We start from the raw sequence: 18,613 nt of genomic DNA, 5'->3' as shown, positions 1-18,613 counted from the left end.
AGTGATCTAGGGCCATACTTAAAAACTAATTTCACTGCTGCAAACTCTCTGATTCAGAGTGAGTTTCCAACTGGAACAATGTTATTTGCAATATGCTGAACTCATTTTAGGAGTCAATAACTTAAAAATAAACAAATATGGAATTGCAGTCAGCATACAATGTTTTGTAGCATGCCTTTTCCAACTAGCAATTCCTATGCACATGTGACAATGGTTTAGGATCGAACCTTTGAAAAGTTACCAAGCCCCAAGTTGGAGCAGTAACCAATCCCCAAAAAAGGCATGGGTCCCCTTGTTATCCTTTCCCTTTTTGAATGATAAAACATGTTTATAGGGGATAGACAGTGGTCTATGGGACTACTGACAATTCTCAATTTTCTTGAAAAATGTAAACTTTGATTTATAAACACATTAATGTTTCCTTTAAGGAGGACTAGTTGCAATTGAAAAAAAAGTTTAATCTACCCAAGACATGGTGATTGAGTCTGAATTAGCAACCTATCTACTGGATGCTAATTCTGAAGGTTTGATTGCCACTCAATCCGATTGTGGGTATGCTATGACCTGAACTTCAAAACTGATCACACCTTGGACTGTGCACCTAAATCAGTTCCGTTGTGGAACTATTATGCACGTTATTCAATGTGCTTTAAGGTTCTTTTCATTTGTCATTCACTTCACTGTCCTTGTGGCTTGGTCTGCACTATGTACAACATTCTCCCACTTTTAACTTGTACCTGAGATCCTTAAAAGTGGTACTTAATTGTACTATTTCATCATACCTTGCCTGTTGTCATGTACTGTCCATGAGGATTCAAAAGTCAACTGGCCATATAATCCGAAATGCGACTTTGTGACTGATTTTGGACTGAGTCTCTTGCTCAGCTCTACAAGATTTGCTTCGCACTCACGGTAGACACTAGTGAACTTAGTTCAATGCACCATGCTAAACTGTGTGAGACAGGTTTTTGTAGACCCACATAACTCCCACTTCACCCAATACATAGTTGAAGTGGCATCAATGCTTTTGAGTTACTAACAGTTCCTAAACAGAAATTGAGGGACACAGTGGTGATCAGAAACAAACCTTTTTGCTCTCATCTATCGCACACACACAAGATGTGCTAAGAAAAAGAGGTTTCATTTAACCCCTCCCATGCTCATGACGAGCTCAGCTCGTCATGAACCATGGTTGCGCCCGGCGCCCGGTGCTCACAGGCGGGGATAATTCTCCTGCTGTGCTGAGCGTTCTAAAGAAACAGGCGTGGTCGTGATTAGCTCAGCTCGTCATTAACACAGCGCCACTGTGCTGCATGGCGAGCTGAGCTCGTCATGAGCACAGCGCCACTGTGCTGCATGGCGAGCTGAGCTCGTCATGAGCACAGCGCCACTGTGCTGCATGGCGAGCTGAGCTCGTCATGAGAACCAGGGCGCTGTGCGCGCCGCTCCACCCCCCAGCACAGCGGGGGAATTACCCCCACGGCCAAGGGGTTAAAAGGTGTGTTTATTTCAACAGATGCACCCTGTTGCTCTACACATTGAAAATAAACACGCAGAGACAGAATACTATTAAAATTGCACAAATGGCCTTAGTGAACAATGAAAACAATGAACATTTCTAAAATGGTTAAAAAGTAATCTAAGAACCTAACACCCAAAAACTTGTGCGCTAAACTAGGAGAGCATGGAGAGTAGGATAACTTGCAGCTAGATTTTCTTAGGGAGGATGAGTGCACTGTATAATTTGTTTATAGCAGAGTGCTATAATTATCAGGAGTCAAGTCGGGCATATATTTCCTTTTTTTTTTTTTATTGATTCAGTTCAAAGCCACATAAAGCAAACAGATTTATATGACGATTACACAGTCATAATCAAATATATATAGCACACAGACCGCAAGACATTATATATACACAACAATATTATCATATTTTCACCTAAAAAAAAGAAATCGAAAAAGACAATCATTTTTTTTCATGGGTCCAAATGATCAATCATTGCCTGCCAAATTGTATACCCTTTTTGCATTTTGCTAACAGATCCAATCCGATAGAGATTGTATTCTAAATAAAAGACATTATAAAACTTTGCGCGCCACATTTCATATATAGGAGCTTCTGGCTTCAACCACATTGACGATATACATAGGCGCGCAACCGCCATTGCCATAAATATCACATATCTATTATTTTGATATCCTAAAAATAAATTATTATCATTAGATAAACCAAAAATTATCATCTCTCTTGAAATTATAACATCACATTTAGTAATATGAGCTAGAAATTTTTCTATAGATATGAAAAAGGGTTTTAACACTGAACAATCTGAAAATATATGTACAATATCTGCTTGATCAGATTGGCATCTATAGCATTTCCCGTTATTAGCGCTACCCCATTTCATCATTTTGAATGGCGTATGATAAAGATTGAATAAAGTTTTATAATGTTGTGAATATAAATTGGCAGACAGGATAATTTTATCCGCTGTAGAAATGGATTCTAGAAAAGGTACGACCAGTGTGCCCATTCTATTACACCATTTGGATTCCTGCGATCCCAAATCGTCCTGATATCGATTCACCAAATGATTATATATAATTCCAATACGAAAAGGTTTTTTGAGAATGTCAATGAAATTATTATGACAAAGCGGTAACACATTTGGGTGTTTGAAGATAAAATCACGTATTTGTAGATACTTAAACAAATCGTGTTGAGAAAGATTATAACTGTTTTTTAACTCTTGAAACGAAGCAATTGTACCATCCTTGACCATATTGCCTAAAGTTAAAATACCCTTTTGCCCCCATATACCCATAGTATGATCCCAAAATATTGAAGGAAGCAATTCTATAGAGTTGCATGGGGTATAAAAATCAATAGGTCCAAATGAAGTAAGCTTCCGTATGAACCGCCATACTTTAAATGCAGCCATCACCAGTTTGAATCTAGTTCTTTTATAGTAACTGGGTTCTAGAAAACGCAGTAGCATTTGCTGAGATTGTGGGCCTAATAAAAGAGAGAAGATATCAGGGCACTCAAATATAGGTGGGGTTCCACCGATCGCAAAATGTTTAATATTCTGCATAAGACATGCTATATAATATAATGCGAAGTTTGGAACTCCCCAACCCCCACGTAGTATTGGTAGTGTCATAAATTTAGATGCCCTCCGTGCCGATTTCCAACCCCATAGAAATCTATCAGTTACGGATTGCAGTCTCTTCAATTGTATTATAGGTATCTCAAGTGGCACGGATCGAAAATAATATAAAACTTTAGGCAAAATGGTCATTTTTAAAACATTACGTCTCCCAACTAATGACAAATGTAAACACTCAATTTTCTCAAGTTGGTTTCTTGTAGAATGTAGAATATCTGACCAATTTGCCATGACTAGCTCTTGAAGCGATAGTCTAATTTTGATACCAAGGTATTTAGCCTCAGTAGTGACCCTATTATCGTTAAGACAGAGTCCTGATGAGCATATGACCTGGGTTTTTTGAATATTAAGTTTATACCCCGATACTTTACCAAATTCACTAGTCAGATTTTCAATCTCGTGTAATGCATTTTCCGGATCAGACGTTATAATCGCTACATCATCAGCGTAAGCTAATACACGTATATTACCCCCAGGTAAGGGCATAGATTGTATATGTGGAGAGATCATCAGCATTCTTAAAAATGGTTCTATATAAATAGCAAATAATAATGGTGAGCATGGACATCCCTGGCGGGTGCCCCGAGGAATGTTAACTACTATTGATTCTTGACCTGACAAACATATCCTAGCCTTAGGATGTCTATACATTACTTGTAAAGCACATATGAATCGAGGTCCAAACCCCATTTTCCCCAAAATCGCCCATAGAAATACCCACGCTACACGATCAAACGCTTTTTCGGCGTCTAAAAAGACCAAGCCAACGTTTGCATGTTTTACAGTTGCATAATCTAAAGTTGCAATGACGCGGTGTATGTGATTAATCGTACCGCGCCCAGGAAGAAAGCCATGTTGTTGATTAGAGACAAGTGCAGGGACAACTTGTATCAACCTATTCGCAAGAATTTTAGAGTAGAGTTTTGCGTCTGTATTAATAAGAGAAATAGGTCGATATGACCCAGGAAGATGCTGCGGTTTATCTTTTTTTTTAAATACAATTATGCTAGCGTTATCCCATGATGGAGGGGGATTTCCATTTTGAGCATCTAAGAACGTTGCCAGCATGTCGTCTTTAATTATAGGGAACAATATACGGTAAATCTCTAATGGAAGTTTGTCTGGGCCAGTGGCCTTCCCCAGCGCGAGTTCATTAATAGCATTTTCAAGCTCTTGCATTGTGATTGGTAAGTCTAAATCCTCTTTATTCACAGGGTCTAATTGTGTTAGATCACACCTATCAATGTATTGATCAATTGAATCGCTAGAAGATTTATCTTGAGTATATAGATCTGTATAGTAATCATGAAATACCTGTAGAATGCCTTCTGGTGACTCTATTAAATTTCCGTTTCTATCTTCTAAGGAAGTTATCCGTTGTGCTGTCTGACGCCCTCGCATTCTTTGGGCCAAACATCTACCCACATTTTCACCATATTCGTATCGCTCAGCACGATAACATTTATATTGACGTGCAATATCCTGACTCCGTATCCCATTTATCTTAGCTTTGCATTTGGCAACTCTGGTTTGTGCTACGCTACTATCTCGGTGTAGGCTTATTTCATGTGTAAGGTTGAGCTCTGCATTTGTTAGATCTTGCAAAAGTTGTGTCATCTTTTTTTTACCTTCCTGTTGCAAACTCCAACCATAGCTGCAGGTCTCCCCACGTAGGCCTGCCTTAAAGCAATCCCAAACCATTGCATAAGAGGTAGAGCCTCTATTAAGATCAAAAAACTGTTTGGCCCATGCTACAACTTGTTGGACATATGTTTCATCCAAAAGCAATTTCTTATTGAATGAAAAAGACCTTATTATACGTTGAATTTTAAGCTGGGGCACATCTAAAACAATAGGGGCATGATCAGATGTGATGCGTGGCATTATGAACATTCTAGATCCCTCTGCCATAGACCGAGGTAGAAAAATATAATCAAGGCGCACAAATTTCTTATGAGGTGAAGAAAAAAAGTAAATCCGGGATCGCTCGGGTGAGCCAACGGCCATCCATCAATCAAGCCATGTTGAAATAGCAATTGCCGTAGTTCTTTGAATACTTTAGGTTTCCTACCTACGTAACGGCTAAACCCCCTGTCCCAAATATTCAACTCCCCATGGATATTAAAATCCCCCAATAAGAAGAGTGGGGTCCCCCATAAAGCCAGTTCTACATTCAAAAATTCTATCACAGCAGTGTCATCTATGTTGGATCCATATACTGTACATATAGTAACCACAGCATGACCTATAACACATTCAATAATTGCCCAACGCCCCAAGCTATCCACTTTGCTTCTACCTGTCGTAGATATAGATTGTCCCCCCAATATGGCCACCCCTCGATTCATTGTAGATTGTTGAGAAACCGCAAATACCGAACACCCGAGGTCATTCAAAACTTTTCTATTGGTCCACGGTATATGCGTTTCTTGAAGGCATTTTATATCTGGTTGAATCAAACGAATTTCATGCATCACTCGTTTTCGCTTCTGGGTATTATTAAGACCACATACATTAAATGAACATATGCGAAGACTACAGCTAGTCATGGCTATTGAATACACACCATGCATATTTACACCCAAAGCAAAACAATACGTATATTCTAAACATTTTGTGACTTTGACTGAATTTTTTTCCCCCTGTTTCTCCCAGACACCCCCCCCGTGCCCCCCAAACCCTCTCCCCCCACCAAACCACCCCCCACCCCTTGTGACCCTCCCCCAACATTAAGGCAAAGGGGCCAATCGCCCCGTTGATGCGTGTGAGATCCTCTCTCAAGCTTGGAAGAGTCCGTTAACCAATAAAGAACAAGCATGAAAGATAAACAATATACCCAAATAGGAATTTAAGATTAGTACATTTTCTCATGCTAAGGAGTTTAGATATTCCTTCGCTGGAGCCTCCATTGTAAAAAACCGGTTCTGTCCTTTATATATCGTTTTTAAGGTAGATGGTTGAAGGAGAAAAGCTTGAGCACCCTGCTTTTGAAATGGCTCAATCAGCTGATGCAATCTCCAGCGGTTTTCTACGGTGGCATGACAGTAGTCAGGGCGAACAAGTCGGGCATATATTTCCTGTGCAAGGCAAACAAGCATTCATCACCAGCATGAACTCCTCCTAGGCTTGGTATCAGCTTTCAGTAGAAAGTACAATACGACGGTGGCATCTCCGGCAGGCAGGATTGTCTCTGGTCTGGCAGTATCTTGCTTGCGATAATCCGGGGCGAAGAACCTTTCCTGATAAGTGGTCAAGTGACAGTCCTTTTACATTGCATCTTATCTGAGATGGAATTTGTAATGTCACCTTCGGAATGTTTGAATATGATCAATAAGCATCAGGATTCTAGTTTAAGACGCATTTCTTTTAACCTATAAGGTTAATGTACGAAAAGTCAGACTATAATAATATGACTATCGTTCCTTGTTTGACCTTGAAATTGGGATAATAAGGCACCTGTTCCAGATGAACATCGTATCAGGTATTTTGCTGATGTCTATATCTAAATCACTTGACCATTCCACAGTTCTTGAAAAGATAAGGACAGACAACATCAGCATCAAAGTCAGACATGTTGATGATTCTGCAGAGATACAGAAAATTGAGTCACAGCCTACTTAAAATGGAATCAGGACTTATGTTAATATGCCATCTCCGGCTTGTATGTCTAAGTTGTGGCGCCATATGGGCGGAGAGGGAATTTGTCTAATAAATAGGGAAATCAATGCTTTCATAACAATGAATTTAAGATTCGATACTTAAACTAATCATTACGATATTCAATATACATAGGAAGCATTAAAAAAAGTAACATAAATAATGTAAAATCATTAAAGCGTGCTTTTATAAAACAATGACAATAAATGAAGGAAGCTATGCATGGATTCTTTGTTTAAGCCTGTGCATGTTTCAAACAATAGAATATAAAAATGTTATAATACATGCATTATCCTAAAAACATTTATATTGGCTAAGAGGGATGCCTGATCAGACATGATATTGGATATACAGAAACAAAGTGGAATCCACTTAAGTGGTTAGAGGTGGTCCCTACTGTGGTGGGGAACACTCAGTCTTGTTTGAATACCCCTCACACACCATCAGGCCCCTTGGTGTCATGCTTCATCATAGGGGTCTTCGCACCCCTCTGCGCGATGCGGCGTGCTGCAACCGACGACTACGTGGAAGCACTTAACCATGGACTATGTGTGGGTGTGTGTGAGGTAAAGGGCTTTTATGAGCTTCTTGTAAAATGGTAAATATTTTGTAGCTTGCTAGCTTTAGGATATAAGTTTCCAGTAGAAAGAGGCTGGTTTCCTTTTCATTATCCAAAACACATTTGATCAAATAGATCTAATGGAGACCATGTGTAACCTGTGAGCTTGAATTTGCATCAGTGTGCCGCTGCATCCTGCAAATAAAAGACAAACTATTTCAAGAAGAATTCCTCCCTTACTTTTATCATTGCTCTTTTAAACTCTTTGTTTCTCAGAGAGTAAATAATTGGATTTAACATTGGAATCACCCCGATATAAATCACAGAAAGAAATTTCCCTTGATCTAGAGAGTAGGTGGAAGTTGGTCTCATGTACAAGCAAAAAATAACCCCATAGTATAGGCTAACAGAGGTTAGATGGGAGCCACAGGTGGAGAAGGCCTTGCTTCTTCCAGTCTGGGAACTTATTTTGGATATGCTGGTGATTATGTAAACATAAGATATAAGAATTAGTAGAAGGCAGTTGAACCCAACAAAGACACCTTCAAGGAATATCACAATTTCAGTAATGCGGGTGTCGCTGCATGAAAGGGTTAACAGAGGTGTGATGTCACAAAAGAGGTGATTGATTTTCCTGGATCCACAGAAGTGGAGGTTGGAGATCAACGCAGTAGTGGGGGCAGCAACTATAAAGCCTATTGCCCAGGCACTCATAGCCAGTTGGGTACACAGTTCCTTGCTCATAATGACTGTGTATTGCAAAGGTTTGCAGATTGCAATGTAGCGGTCATAGGCCATAATGGTCAGGATGAGGTACTCTGTAGTCCCAAAGGACATGAAAAAGTACAGCTGTGTCATGCAGCCACTGAATGAAATGGACTTATCATCAGACAAGAAGATGCTGAGCAACTTGGGGGCAGTCACTGATGTGTAGCAGATATCCAGTATAGACAGGTTTGTAAGGAAAAAGTACATGGGAGTATGCAGGCGAGAGTCAATGCATATCATTGTGGAAATGGTCACATTTCCAGAGAGTGCAAAAAGATAGATCAGTAAAAAACCTAAAAAAAATAAATGATTAAACTGCGGTAGATTTGGAAATCCAAGGATGATAAAATATGAAATTGAGAGACTATGATTATAAGAGAGAGTCTGATTTTCCAGATCCATTTAGACTTGTGCTATTACCTGCAGAAAAAAAGAGAATTTGTTTTTAATAAAGAGGTCATGCAGTGAAACTCAAGAGTATTATTACACCTCCTAAGACCACCACAGCTTTGCACTACTTCCAATTTGAGGTGCACATTTGCCTTGAGACTACCTTCTTTTTAACCCATTCTGCATTCCCTCTTAAAAACGTTTCCCTTTAGCAGAGTATACATAGTTTATCCTTTCTTCTTTCTCCTATGGATATCTGTGCTACAGCCACCAGTGTCACCCAGTTTACTATGACTGTGACTTAAGGGTATGATAGCTGCGGATAGAGTGAGTGCTATATCTGCAGACAGAAATTGATGTTCTTGTGGCCACAGTAGTCCTGAGTAGCTTCCACTGGTGGCAGGCTGCTTTGTGAGTGGTCTAAAATGTAGAACTAGGAGGATGAAATGTGGTGGCATGGAGGATCAGAGAGGCCAGCTGAATCAAGAGTTGATATTATCCACATGTTATACAAAAGCACAATGTTGCTATGATGGTGGGTGTGATTATATTATGTTAATTTTTAACCATGATTGACAACTTACCACTTTGTGCTGCCAATGTTTGCCTCGTCAAGATGGGGTTTAACCATTTTCCTGTAAAGTCATTACCTGTACTAATCAGATATAAGGGTACTTGGATCTGAGAATGATGAGTTGCAACAGTTTCTATTCCCTTATTTTGTATTACCTCCATTAGAGTTATAGAATTCCAATAGAAGCCCGGGTTAGATGTCCTGCACATCTAACCTGGACTTGTATTGGAATTCTATAACGCATATTAGCAAGCCCATTATCGCTGTTTTAGCGGCAGTTTCCTACTGCTAAAACTGTGATAATTTTTATGAGGTTCTTGCTAATATGCCCCCAAATTGTTTGTGCAGTAAGGCTGTCCTAGACTATTTCTTCTATGTATATGTACTGTAGAATAGGGTAAACATACAAAGATAATCATATATTTCTCTGTGTTGTGATAGCTACAAAGAGGTATAGGATATCTGCAGAATTCTATGTCTACAAGTCATTGTGGAGATAGGTTTGCATCAAAAAGCATGGGCGGCTGCATAGCAATCCCCGTACAACACCCAAGGAACAACCAATTGATGCGAAGTAATGCAAGGCAGTGCATTTCACTGCATTGAATTGATACTGATTACAATTTACAATTTACGATTAAAAACCAACACAAAAAATTCTTTCAGTTGGTTTATAAGTACACACATACATCTTGTATCAGGTCTACATTAAAAAAGTAAAGCAGACCTGGTGCAACATTAAAAAAGTAAAGCAGACCTGGTGCAACATCTTTATAAATGTAAGTCAGATCTGTTGTTGCAAGTGTTTGTGTTTTATTTATAATTATAGAAATAGACTTACCTTTTATTATTATTATTATTTTATTATTATGTATAGACTGCTGTAGCAGAAGTTTATGATAGAGCAATAAAAAGTCATACGCATGACAGAAAACATTAGATATTTATATTTTTAAACAAGTAAAACCAGTTGTCAAAAGATCTTTTTATTCATTTTTTTGTTTTAAATTTATTTTTATTTTTTAATTTTTTGGGGGGATTGAACTTGATTAACAAAAAAGGAAATGTGAACTCTGAAATGCAAATAATACACAATTATTTCTTAGCACAATGGTAGCAAGACACTAATTTGTCTTGCATTGATGTGGTTAACCCACCTGCATAGATTATCCTACTAACTTGTCTGTAGTACGTCCCCATGTCCTGGTAGGCAGGCTTCACATCAGATTGTCCTCGCAGGACTTCAGTGGGCACTTTCACATCTCTTCTCTTTGGGTACTTGGGCTGCATATGTCGCTACATCCCAGTTGTTCTATGAGAGTATTTTTCTAAAGTTCCTGTAAAAAACTTCATGTCAGAGAAGTAAAATATAACAAATTCAGAGGAAACATTTTTCTCCCCTGTTAGCAGGCTAAAAAACAAACCAAGGACTCATTGGTAATAAATCCAGAAAATGGAGTAAGGCACATCATAACCTCTTTCCATTCCAAAGTGGTAAACAGAAATGAAATTAAAGGGTGGGAAATTGCTGTCAGTAAAGACTGACAGTAATTTCAACCAATCACTTGTCCTCCCTGAGTGCGATATCACTCCCATGGGAGGCTGGCTGTACTCTCCTGAGCCTCTTGACGGAATTCAAAAGTGAAAATTGGGACAATCTCTGCACAATATAACTCAGGGGGTCTTTCATAGTAAATATAACAGTTAAAAAATATTGGGCCTCTTGCAAGTTACCCGCGTGAGCCGGAACAAGAAGTAAAAAACAATTAGAGTTCCCACTTGGGCCTTCCATTGGCTGAGATTCTTCTGCAGGAGACACTAGACCACACACAGGAATTATTAGTATTATTATTAAGGTCTGCTCTTGAAAAGTGACTACAAAATCTAATAACAATAGTAATAAAGATAACTTTAATAATTATATTTTCTTTTACATTACAAATGAAACCTAGAAAATCAGTAAATTAGCAAGCGTATTGTTATAGTTAGATGTATCTTTACAGATTTTTACACAAATACAAACAGAAATCAGTGTGTTTCAATCAATCAATCAATAAATTAGGTGCTTGTAAAGTGTTGCTAATCACCTGTGAGGGTCTCAAGGCGTTAGAGGAGGGGGGTTGCTGGTTTCAATCAATCAATCAATCAGAACATTTGTAAAGCGCACTACTTACTTTTGAGGGTCTCAAGGTGCTGGGGGTGGTGGGGGCGGGGTGCTGCTACTGCTCGAATAGCCAGGTCTTGAGGAGTCTTCTGAAGGTCAGCAGGTCTTGGGTCTGCTGTAGGAGGATGGGGAGGGTGTTCCAGATATTGGTGGCGAGGTGGGAGAACGATCTGCCGCCGGAGGTCGCTCTTCGGATGTGGGGGACTGTGGCGAGGGCGAGGTCGGCAGAGCGGAGCTGGTGGGTGAGGATGTAGAAGCTGAGTTGTCTGTTGAGGTATGCTGGTCCGGTGTTGTGGAGTGCCTTGTCTGTGTGGGTGAGGAGTTTAAAGGCGATCCTTTTGTTGACCGGGAACTAGTGTAGGTCTCTCAGGCGGGTGTGATGTGGCTGCGGCAATGGATGTCGAGGATCAGGCATGCAGAGGCGTTCTGTATGCGTGGCAGTTGTTTCAGGAGTTTGGCCAAGGCTCCTGCGTGGAGGGCATTTCCGTACTCCAGTCTGCTCTCATGAGGGCCTGGGTGACCGTTCTTCTTGTTTCAGTGGGGATCCACCTGTAGATCTTACAGCGCGGTGTTGAAGCAGGAGGACGAGACGGCATTGAGTTGACCTGCTTAGTCATGGAGAGAGTGGAGTCGAGGATGAACTCTAGGTTGCGTGCATGGTCGGTGGGTGTTGGAGATGTTCTCAATGTTCTCCGGGAAAATAATATCGGCCAACCTCATAAATCACTCATGAATCCCTCAGACACACACTAGAAGTCCTAGCACAGCACCGTAATATCCTCTGGATGAATGTCCCACTTAACAAATACAAATACAAATGCGGTCGGCCACTAGGAGTCGTCACAGGCTGAGGGGGTGGAGCCAAGGATGAGGACTTCCATCTTGTCCGAGTTTAGTTTTAGTCGGTTGTTCTTCATCCACTCTGCGACGTCTTTCATTCCTTTGTGGAGGTTGGTTTTGGCGGTGAGGGGGTCTTTGGTGAGGGAGAGGATCAGCTGGGTGTCGTCAGAGTATGAGATGATGTTGAGTTCATGCATACGGGTGATGTGGGCGAGCGATGCCTTGTAGATGTTGAACAACGTCGGGCTGAGGGATGAGCCTTGTGGTACACCACAGATGATCTTGGTGGCTTTGGAGTGGAAAGGGGGAGGCGGACGCTCTGGGTTCTGTCGGAGAGGAAGGAGGTGGTCCAGTCCAGAGCCTTGTCTCGGATCCCAGCGCCGGGGTGGCGTGTGCATAGGGTGCGGTGGCAGACGGTGTCGAAGGCAGATGACAGGTCCAGGAGGATGAGGGCCGCGGTTTCTCCGTTGTCCATCAGTGCCCTGATGTCATTGGTGGTGGCGAAATGGGCAGTTTTGGTGCTGTTGTTACTGCGGAACCCGGACTGGGATGGGTCCAGGATGCTGTTCTCCTTGAGGTAGCGGGTCAGTTGTCTGTTGACGGTCTTCTTGATGACCTTTGCCGGGAACGGGAGCAGGGAGATGGGCCGGAGGTTCTTGAGGTCCTTGGGGTCAGCCTTGGGTGTTTTGAGTAGGGCGTTGATCTTGGCGTGCCTCCAGCTCTGCGGGAAGGTTGCTGTCTCAAAGGAGATGTTGATGGCTTTCCGGAGATGGGATGTGATGGTGGTGCAGGCTTTGTTGAAGATGTGGTGTGGGCATGGGTCTGACGGAGATCCGGAGGGTTTAGTGTTCATGATTGTTATGGTATAGTCGTTGTTTATGTTGGTCCAGGAGAGCAGGGGTCGGTGCGGATGGTGGCCGTGGGAACAGAGGTCTCAGTGGTTGTCTGGGTGGTCATGGCGTTGAAGCTGTCGTGGATGTCTGCGATCTTGCGATGGAAGAATGGAAGAAGGTGGCAAGGGAGTCACACAGGTCTTGCAAAGGTGGGATGTCTTTGGTGTTGGAGCTGGGGTAGGAGAGTTCCTTCATGATGTTGAAGAGCTCTTTGCTGTTGTGTGCGTTGTTGTCTAGGCGGTCTTTGAAAGAGGCTCTTTTGGCAGATCTGCTGAGTAGATGTTGTCTGCGGGTGGCGTTCTTGTGCGCTGCGTGCCTGTCCGGTGTCTGCTCATGGTGCCATTTCTTCTCTAGCTAACGGCAGGTTTGCTTGGAGGCCTGGAGGTCTTCAGTGAACCAGTTGTCTTTCTTGCTCGTGTGTCTGTTGGAGGGTGTCTTGATTGGGGCAAGAGTGTAGGCACAGTCGTCAGTCCATTGTCTGAGGTTGCTGGCGGCAGTGTCGGTGGGGTTGGCGGGTGGGCTCCAGGCGAGGGTGGTGGTTAGCTGGTCTTCAGTGACTTTGCTCCAGCAGTGGCGGAAGATCTGTTGGGTGCGGTGGTACATCTGGGTGGAGGATCATTTGAAGAGCCAGGTCTTGAGGTCCTTAATTAATTGGGTCAGCAACGTGGATTGCCTAAACTGTCTTGGAGGTGAGGTAGGAGAACGACCTTCACCAGGTTCTGGTCTTGTGGATCTTGTGAGATGGAGGCAAGGGTGAGTTGGGAGGATCTGAGTTGTCAGGTCGGTCCATAGAATGTGAAGCAGTGGTTTAGGTATGCCAGCCCTTTGTCATGTAGGGATTTGTAGGCATGAGTGAGGAGCTTGAAAGTGGCCCTCTTGTTGACTGGGAGCCAGTGGAGTTGCGAGATGTGGCTGCACTGTGGATGTTAAGAGGACAAGTCTGGCAGCAGCGTTTTTGGCATTCAATCATTTATTGAGCTGCTTCTGGGTGACGCCGTCATAGAGTGTGTTAACATAGTCAAGTCTGCTGGTGACAAGTGAGTGGGTGGCCGTCCTGGAATCTGTAGGGTGTCATCTGAATGACTTTTGTAGTAGGCGGAGCATGTGGAAGCAGGCTGAGGAAACTGCATCGATTTGGCAGTTCATTGTGAACGATAAGTTCAGTGTATGTTTCCTGTCTGTATTTATTTTTAAAAGTGGAAAATATAGAAAGTTGTACATCTAATGAACTATTCGTAATATGGTCATTCTATGAGGCCCCTAATGCACATGGACTCTGCCCTGTGAATATTTGTTAATGGAGAACCCACTTCCTCCAGTCCCCCAGGCTCAATTTGGTGTCCAAGCCCCTACTTCACACAGCAGTCCCTCTCTACCAAACCCCGCCCAAATAGCCAATCTCTTATGGGCAATGAACCATACATTGGTAGGTAAATACCTACTATGTGCTGTCTTCTCCCAATGCAGATCTCGTCTACTGAGAGCCCGCTCCCTCTAGACACCCAAGACCCCTTGGGTGATGAAGGTCCTAATATGCAAAGCCTTCACCTTATACCAAGCAGTTTAAACATAGCCAACTTCTTACCGTCAATCAAGAAACACATCATGGAGGAGTACCCAGGTCGTACAGCCTTCACTCCTATGCGCAACTTCTCATGTATGGGCCACTCCCTCAAGACACTCAATGCCTCTTAATACAGTGTGCAGCAACTAAGCACAACCTTTGCCCTATAGCAATGCTTTTAGAAAAAGCCTACATCTAGTAGACAGTCACCAAGACACGAGTAACCAAGTCTGTGCCCCACATAGTGTTCCCTCTGTGCACAACCATTGACAGAGAGCTCTCTCCCTTCACCCATCTGAGACACACTATGAGGGCAGGGATCTTGCAGTAGCTCACACCCATTACCCATTAGCAGTAAAGAGGCTATTTGAATGTATGTCTAGATTACCCTTGCTGAATATTTTTATGCATGCTAAGCATATAACAAACTATACAGAGACATTTTGAGCCATGGACAAAGTGGGCCCTGGGAGCCTTCTGATGGATTGGCTGTGCTCTCAACGGATCACTGAAAGAATATCGACTACCAAAATATCGACTACCCAAAATATCGAGGAAAAAATATCTACAGCAAAAATATCGAGTTTGTATGTACAAACAGGTAAGTACAAAAATATCGAGTACAAAATATCGTTTACAAAAATATAGTTGTAAAAAATATCGTATTTACTAAAAACAGTGTTAAATTAAATTAATATTAATAATTAATTACTAAAATATACTTAAAATTACTTAAATTAACTTATAATAATTAAATAATTAATGAAAAATAAATAAATATTTTTTTATTTCATATTTATTAAACATATATATATAGTAATACAATATAATAAAATAATACCCAAAAACTGAAAACTGACCCTGAACCCTAAAAATACCCCTTTACCCAAAAACTGAAAACTGACTCTGAACCCTAAAAATACCCCTTTACCCAAAAACTGAAAACTGACCCTGAACCCTAAAAATACCCCTTTACCCAAAAACTGAAAACTGACCCTGAACCCTAAAAATACCCCTTTACCCAAAAACTGAAAACTGACCCTGAACCCTAAAAATACCCCTTTACCCAAAAACTGAAAACTGACCCTGAACCCTAAAAATACCCCTTTACCCAAAAACTGAAAACTGACCCTGAACCCTAAAAATACCCCTTTACCCAAAAACTGAAAACTGACCCTGAACCCTAAAAATACCCCTTTACCCAAAAACCCAAAACTGACTCTGAACCCTAAAAATACCCCTTTACCCAAAAACCCAAAACTGACCCTGAACCCTAAAAATAAAAACAATTTATTTTACTATCTATAGTATATACTTACATATTTTCACTTTCTATATTATTTACAGTCGATATTACTGCACTTACCTTAAAAACGATATTTTGGCTGTCGATATTCTGTCCAGTCGATATTTTGTCCAAACGATATTTTTTCCTCGATATTCTGTCCAAACGATATTTTGGAGTCGATATTATGTCTGTGCACCGCTCTCAACACAGTCCTGCCCTGATGACCTTGTATGATTATTAAACATAAGTCATTGTAAACAGAATTTTCCTTTAATTGAATTTTAACACAAGTGATGTGTTGGAGTCTATTACAGACATTTTGAAGACAAATGTTTTTTTTTTTAGCCCCATGCAATAGTAGTGAGCTGCTGCAGTGGTACAATATTGAAAACAAGAACCAATCCCTGAATATTAGATGGAAACACATTTAGAAGTTCTCCTGTGCATTGTGGGTGACCTGAACAAAGAGGGCATAAAAGAAGCTGAAATTGGATCATACATTCAAGTCTGTTCCAAACAGGGGGCCCTAAAATACTTTTGTCCAGGGACCCTCAAAATCCTTGAGATGTCGCTGAAAGAATCAGGTTCATTTGATTAGGTCATAAATTATGTCATTTTGGATCTCATCAGTAATGTCATCAAAGATGCCATTGAACATCTGATGGGTGATGTATTATGTGTATTGTGTATTTTAACCAGCGCATTGTGTGTGTGTGGGGGGGAGTTATAAATAACTCCGTAAACCATAGCTGATGAATCGCAGTGTTTTTCTTGTTTAAAAAATTTGTTATAACAATTCACCCAACTTCCACACTGACCACCATTTTTGGCCATGTGCAGGGATGAGTTGTCAGCAGGGTCTGACCTCAGGCAAAGCCCTGTGCCATACTCGAATGAGCACCCATCCCCCTACCATGCACAGCCGAAAGGTGTGCATGGTAGAGGAGATAGCCATATGGCTTGGCCTGCGTTCAGGCCCTGCTCTAAGTCCCCATAGGCAGCTAAAACCCTGCTGGTTCCCAACTTCACATTATACCTCCCACCTTCAGACAAGTGCAACAAGTGTCAGCCAGGCATGACATCTAACTCCCCATGGAAGGCCAACACCTGTGGCGCATGGCCTTTGACCTTGCATGATGTGGATTTGGCCAAGCCCTGCACTCAGCCACCCTGTGGATGCCCAACCCCTCATAACATTTGGCCATACACAGCATCAGGTACTGGTCCTGTACAACAGAAAAGACCAGGAGAAAAACATCTTGTGGCTGATCAAAAACTCTAATTTTTTTAATTACACTACCAACTGTTCACATATACCTATTTTGCAAACCATTCATGACAACCTGAGCACCTCTTTAAATGGGAATTTCTAAAAAACGGCTAAACCAATTTACACCAATCAATGAAAAACACACTTTCTGAGTAAAGAGTTAACATTTTATCATATGTGATGTATTTTTTGTTCAGACTTTATTTTATATCGCTTCCTAAAATTCGAATGGGAAATTTTATCAGCCCCCTGCTAGATAGGCTAGTGCTTCCTTAGACTACCATGGTATTTTGCACTGTTTGGCACTATGTCTACTTAAGCCTTTTGTCATTTGTGGATTTTTGCCATTTTGGTGTCATTTTGATTAATACATTTTGCTCTATTTTGTTTTGTCTCAGATTGGGGTTTTATTGCTTGGTGGTTTGAATTTATTACTGTTTGGCACTGCATACATACATCACAGGTTATCCTAAGTTATGCCCGTCTGCTCTATACTATAGCTACAGGGGTTTGAGCTCAGGTTAATTTAGTAACGTGAATGGTTCACCCTGACAAGAGCTGTGATTATTCCTTGTTGTCAGCAATAATTATGCAAATTCTTAGTTGTTTGCACCTGGATCAATCATTTTCAGGTCTGGGGAGCACTGATACAATTTGATTAGTTTACTTTTGGTGCACATTACCTAGAAGTTAATATACATGTTCACCCCTAGGTTAATACCTAGCTAGACCCTTTAGTCCTAAGTGGGGCACAACTGTATTTTAGGGCAGATTTTGTCTACATCGTGTAGTTCAGTTTGAGCACCACAAATCTTGAGTGACACTACAGATCTACACAATGAATGTTCACTCACATTATAAGGCCTACCCTAGGTCAGTACTAATCCCTGAATGGTCACTTATGTGTAGAGGTGTGGCGCCGCGGAAAGGGCGACTGACGTTGGAATCTGGGGATCACGGTTCGATCGCCGGCTCCGGCAGCAGGTTAGCCCAGCACCATGTGACTCTGGACAATAGCTTGCTTAATCTTCCCGACGGCCCCCAGCGCCTAGAGACCCTTACGGGTGATTGTGCGCTTTACAAATGTGGATTATTATTATTATTATTATGTGACAGGCTACTTCTGCTCAGATACCAGTCTGTGCGAGACAGCAGTCTCACATGCACATCCTGAATGGGTGCATACATGAGTGCTCACATGTTCATGGGTAACCAGCCTAGATCTTCTTATCTTATCAGCATCCTTAACTTGAAAGGCAGGGACTGGTGATTAGCACTCTCAGGAGCATAATTACAAGAGGATATTGCCACCAGAATGTCACTTTTTCCGACGTTCTGTTGGCGATATACCCCTTTCCTTATATTATAAGCGGCGTTAAGCTACTTACCGTGGCCTAATGCCACCTTGTAAATAAGGCCCCTTTTTATGCTTCACTTAGTGTGAAAGAGGAGTGCAATGGGTCTTGCAGTGGGCGTT

At 41.5% G+C, this 18,613-nt stretch overlaps 1 protein-coding gene across 1 annotated transcript; it reads right to left on the bottom strand.

Moving 5' to 3' along the window:
- Positions 1-7,598: 7,598 nt before the first annotated feature.
- On the bottom strand, positions 7,599-8,555 carry LOC144769962 (olfactory receptor 5AR1-like). Its single transcript, XM_078654159.1, has one exon. It carries the CDS (start codon positions 8,553-8,555, stop codon positions 7,599-7,601), a length of 957 nt encoding a protein of 318 aa, XP_078510285.1.
- Between the last annotated feature and the right edge of the window lie 10,058 nt (positions 8,556-18,613).

The sequence above is a fragment of the Lissotriton helveticus genome, chromosome 7 (assembly GCF_964261635.1).
Source record: "Lissotriton helveticus chromosome 7, aLisHel1.1, whole genome shotgun sequence".
In the NCBI taxonomy this organism is placed as follows: Eukaryota; Metazoa; Chordata; class Amphibia; order Caudata; family Salamandridae; genus Lissotriton; species Lissotriton helveticus.
Note: the sequence above shows the minus strand (reverse complement) of the source record. Positions and strands in the feature narration are given on the sequence as shown.

Bases quoted from the DNA above. Each gene is read 5' to 3' on its own strand.
- LOC144769962 (XM_078654159.1), bottom strand. From the start codon at position 8,555: ATGGATCTGGAAAATCAGACTCTCTCTTATAATCATAGTCTCTCAATT.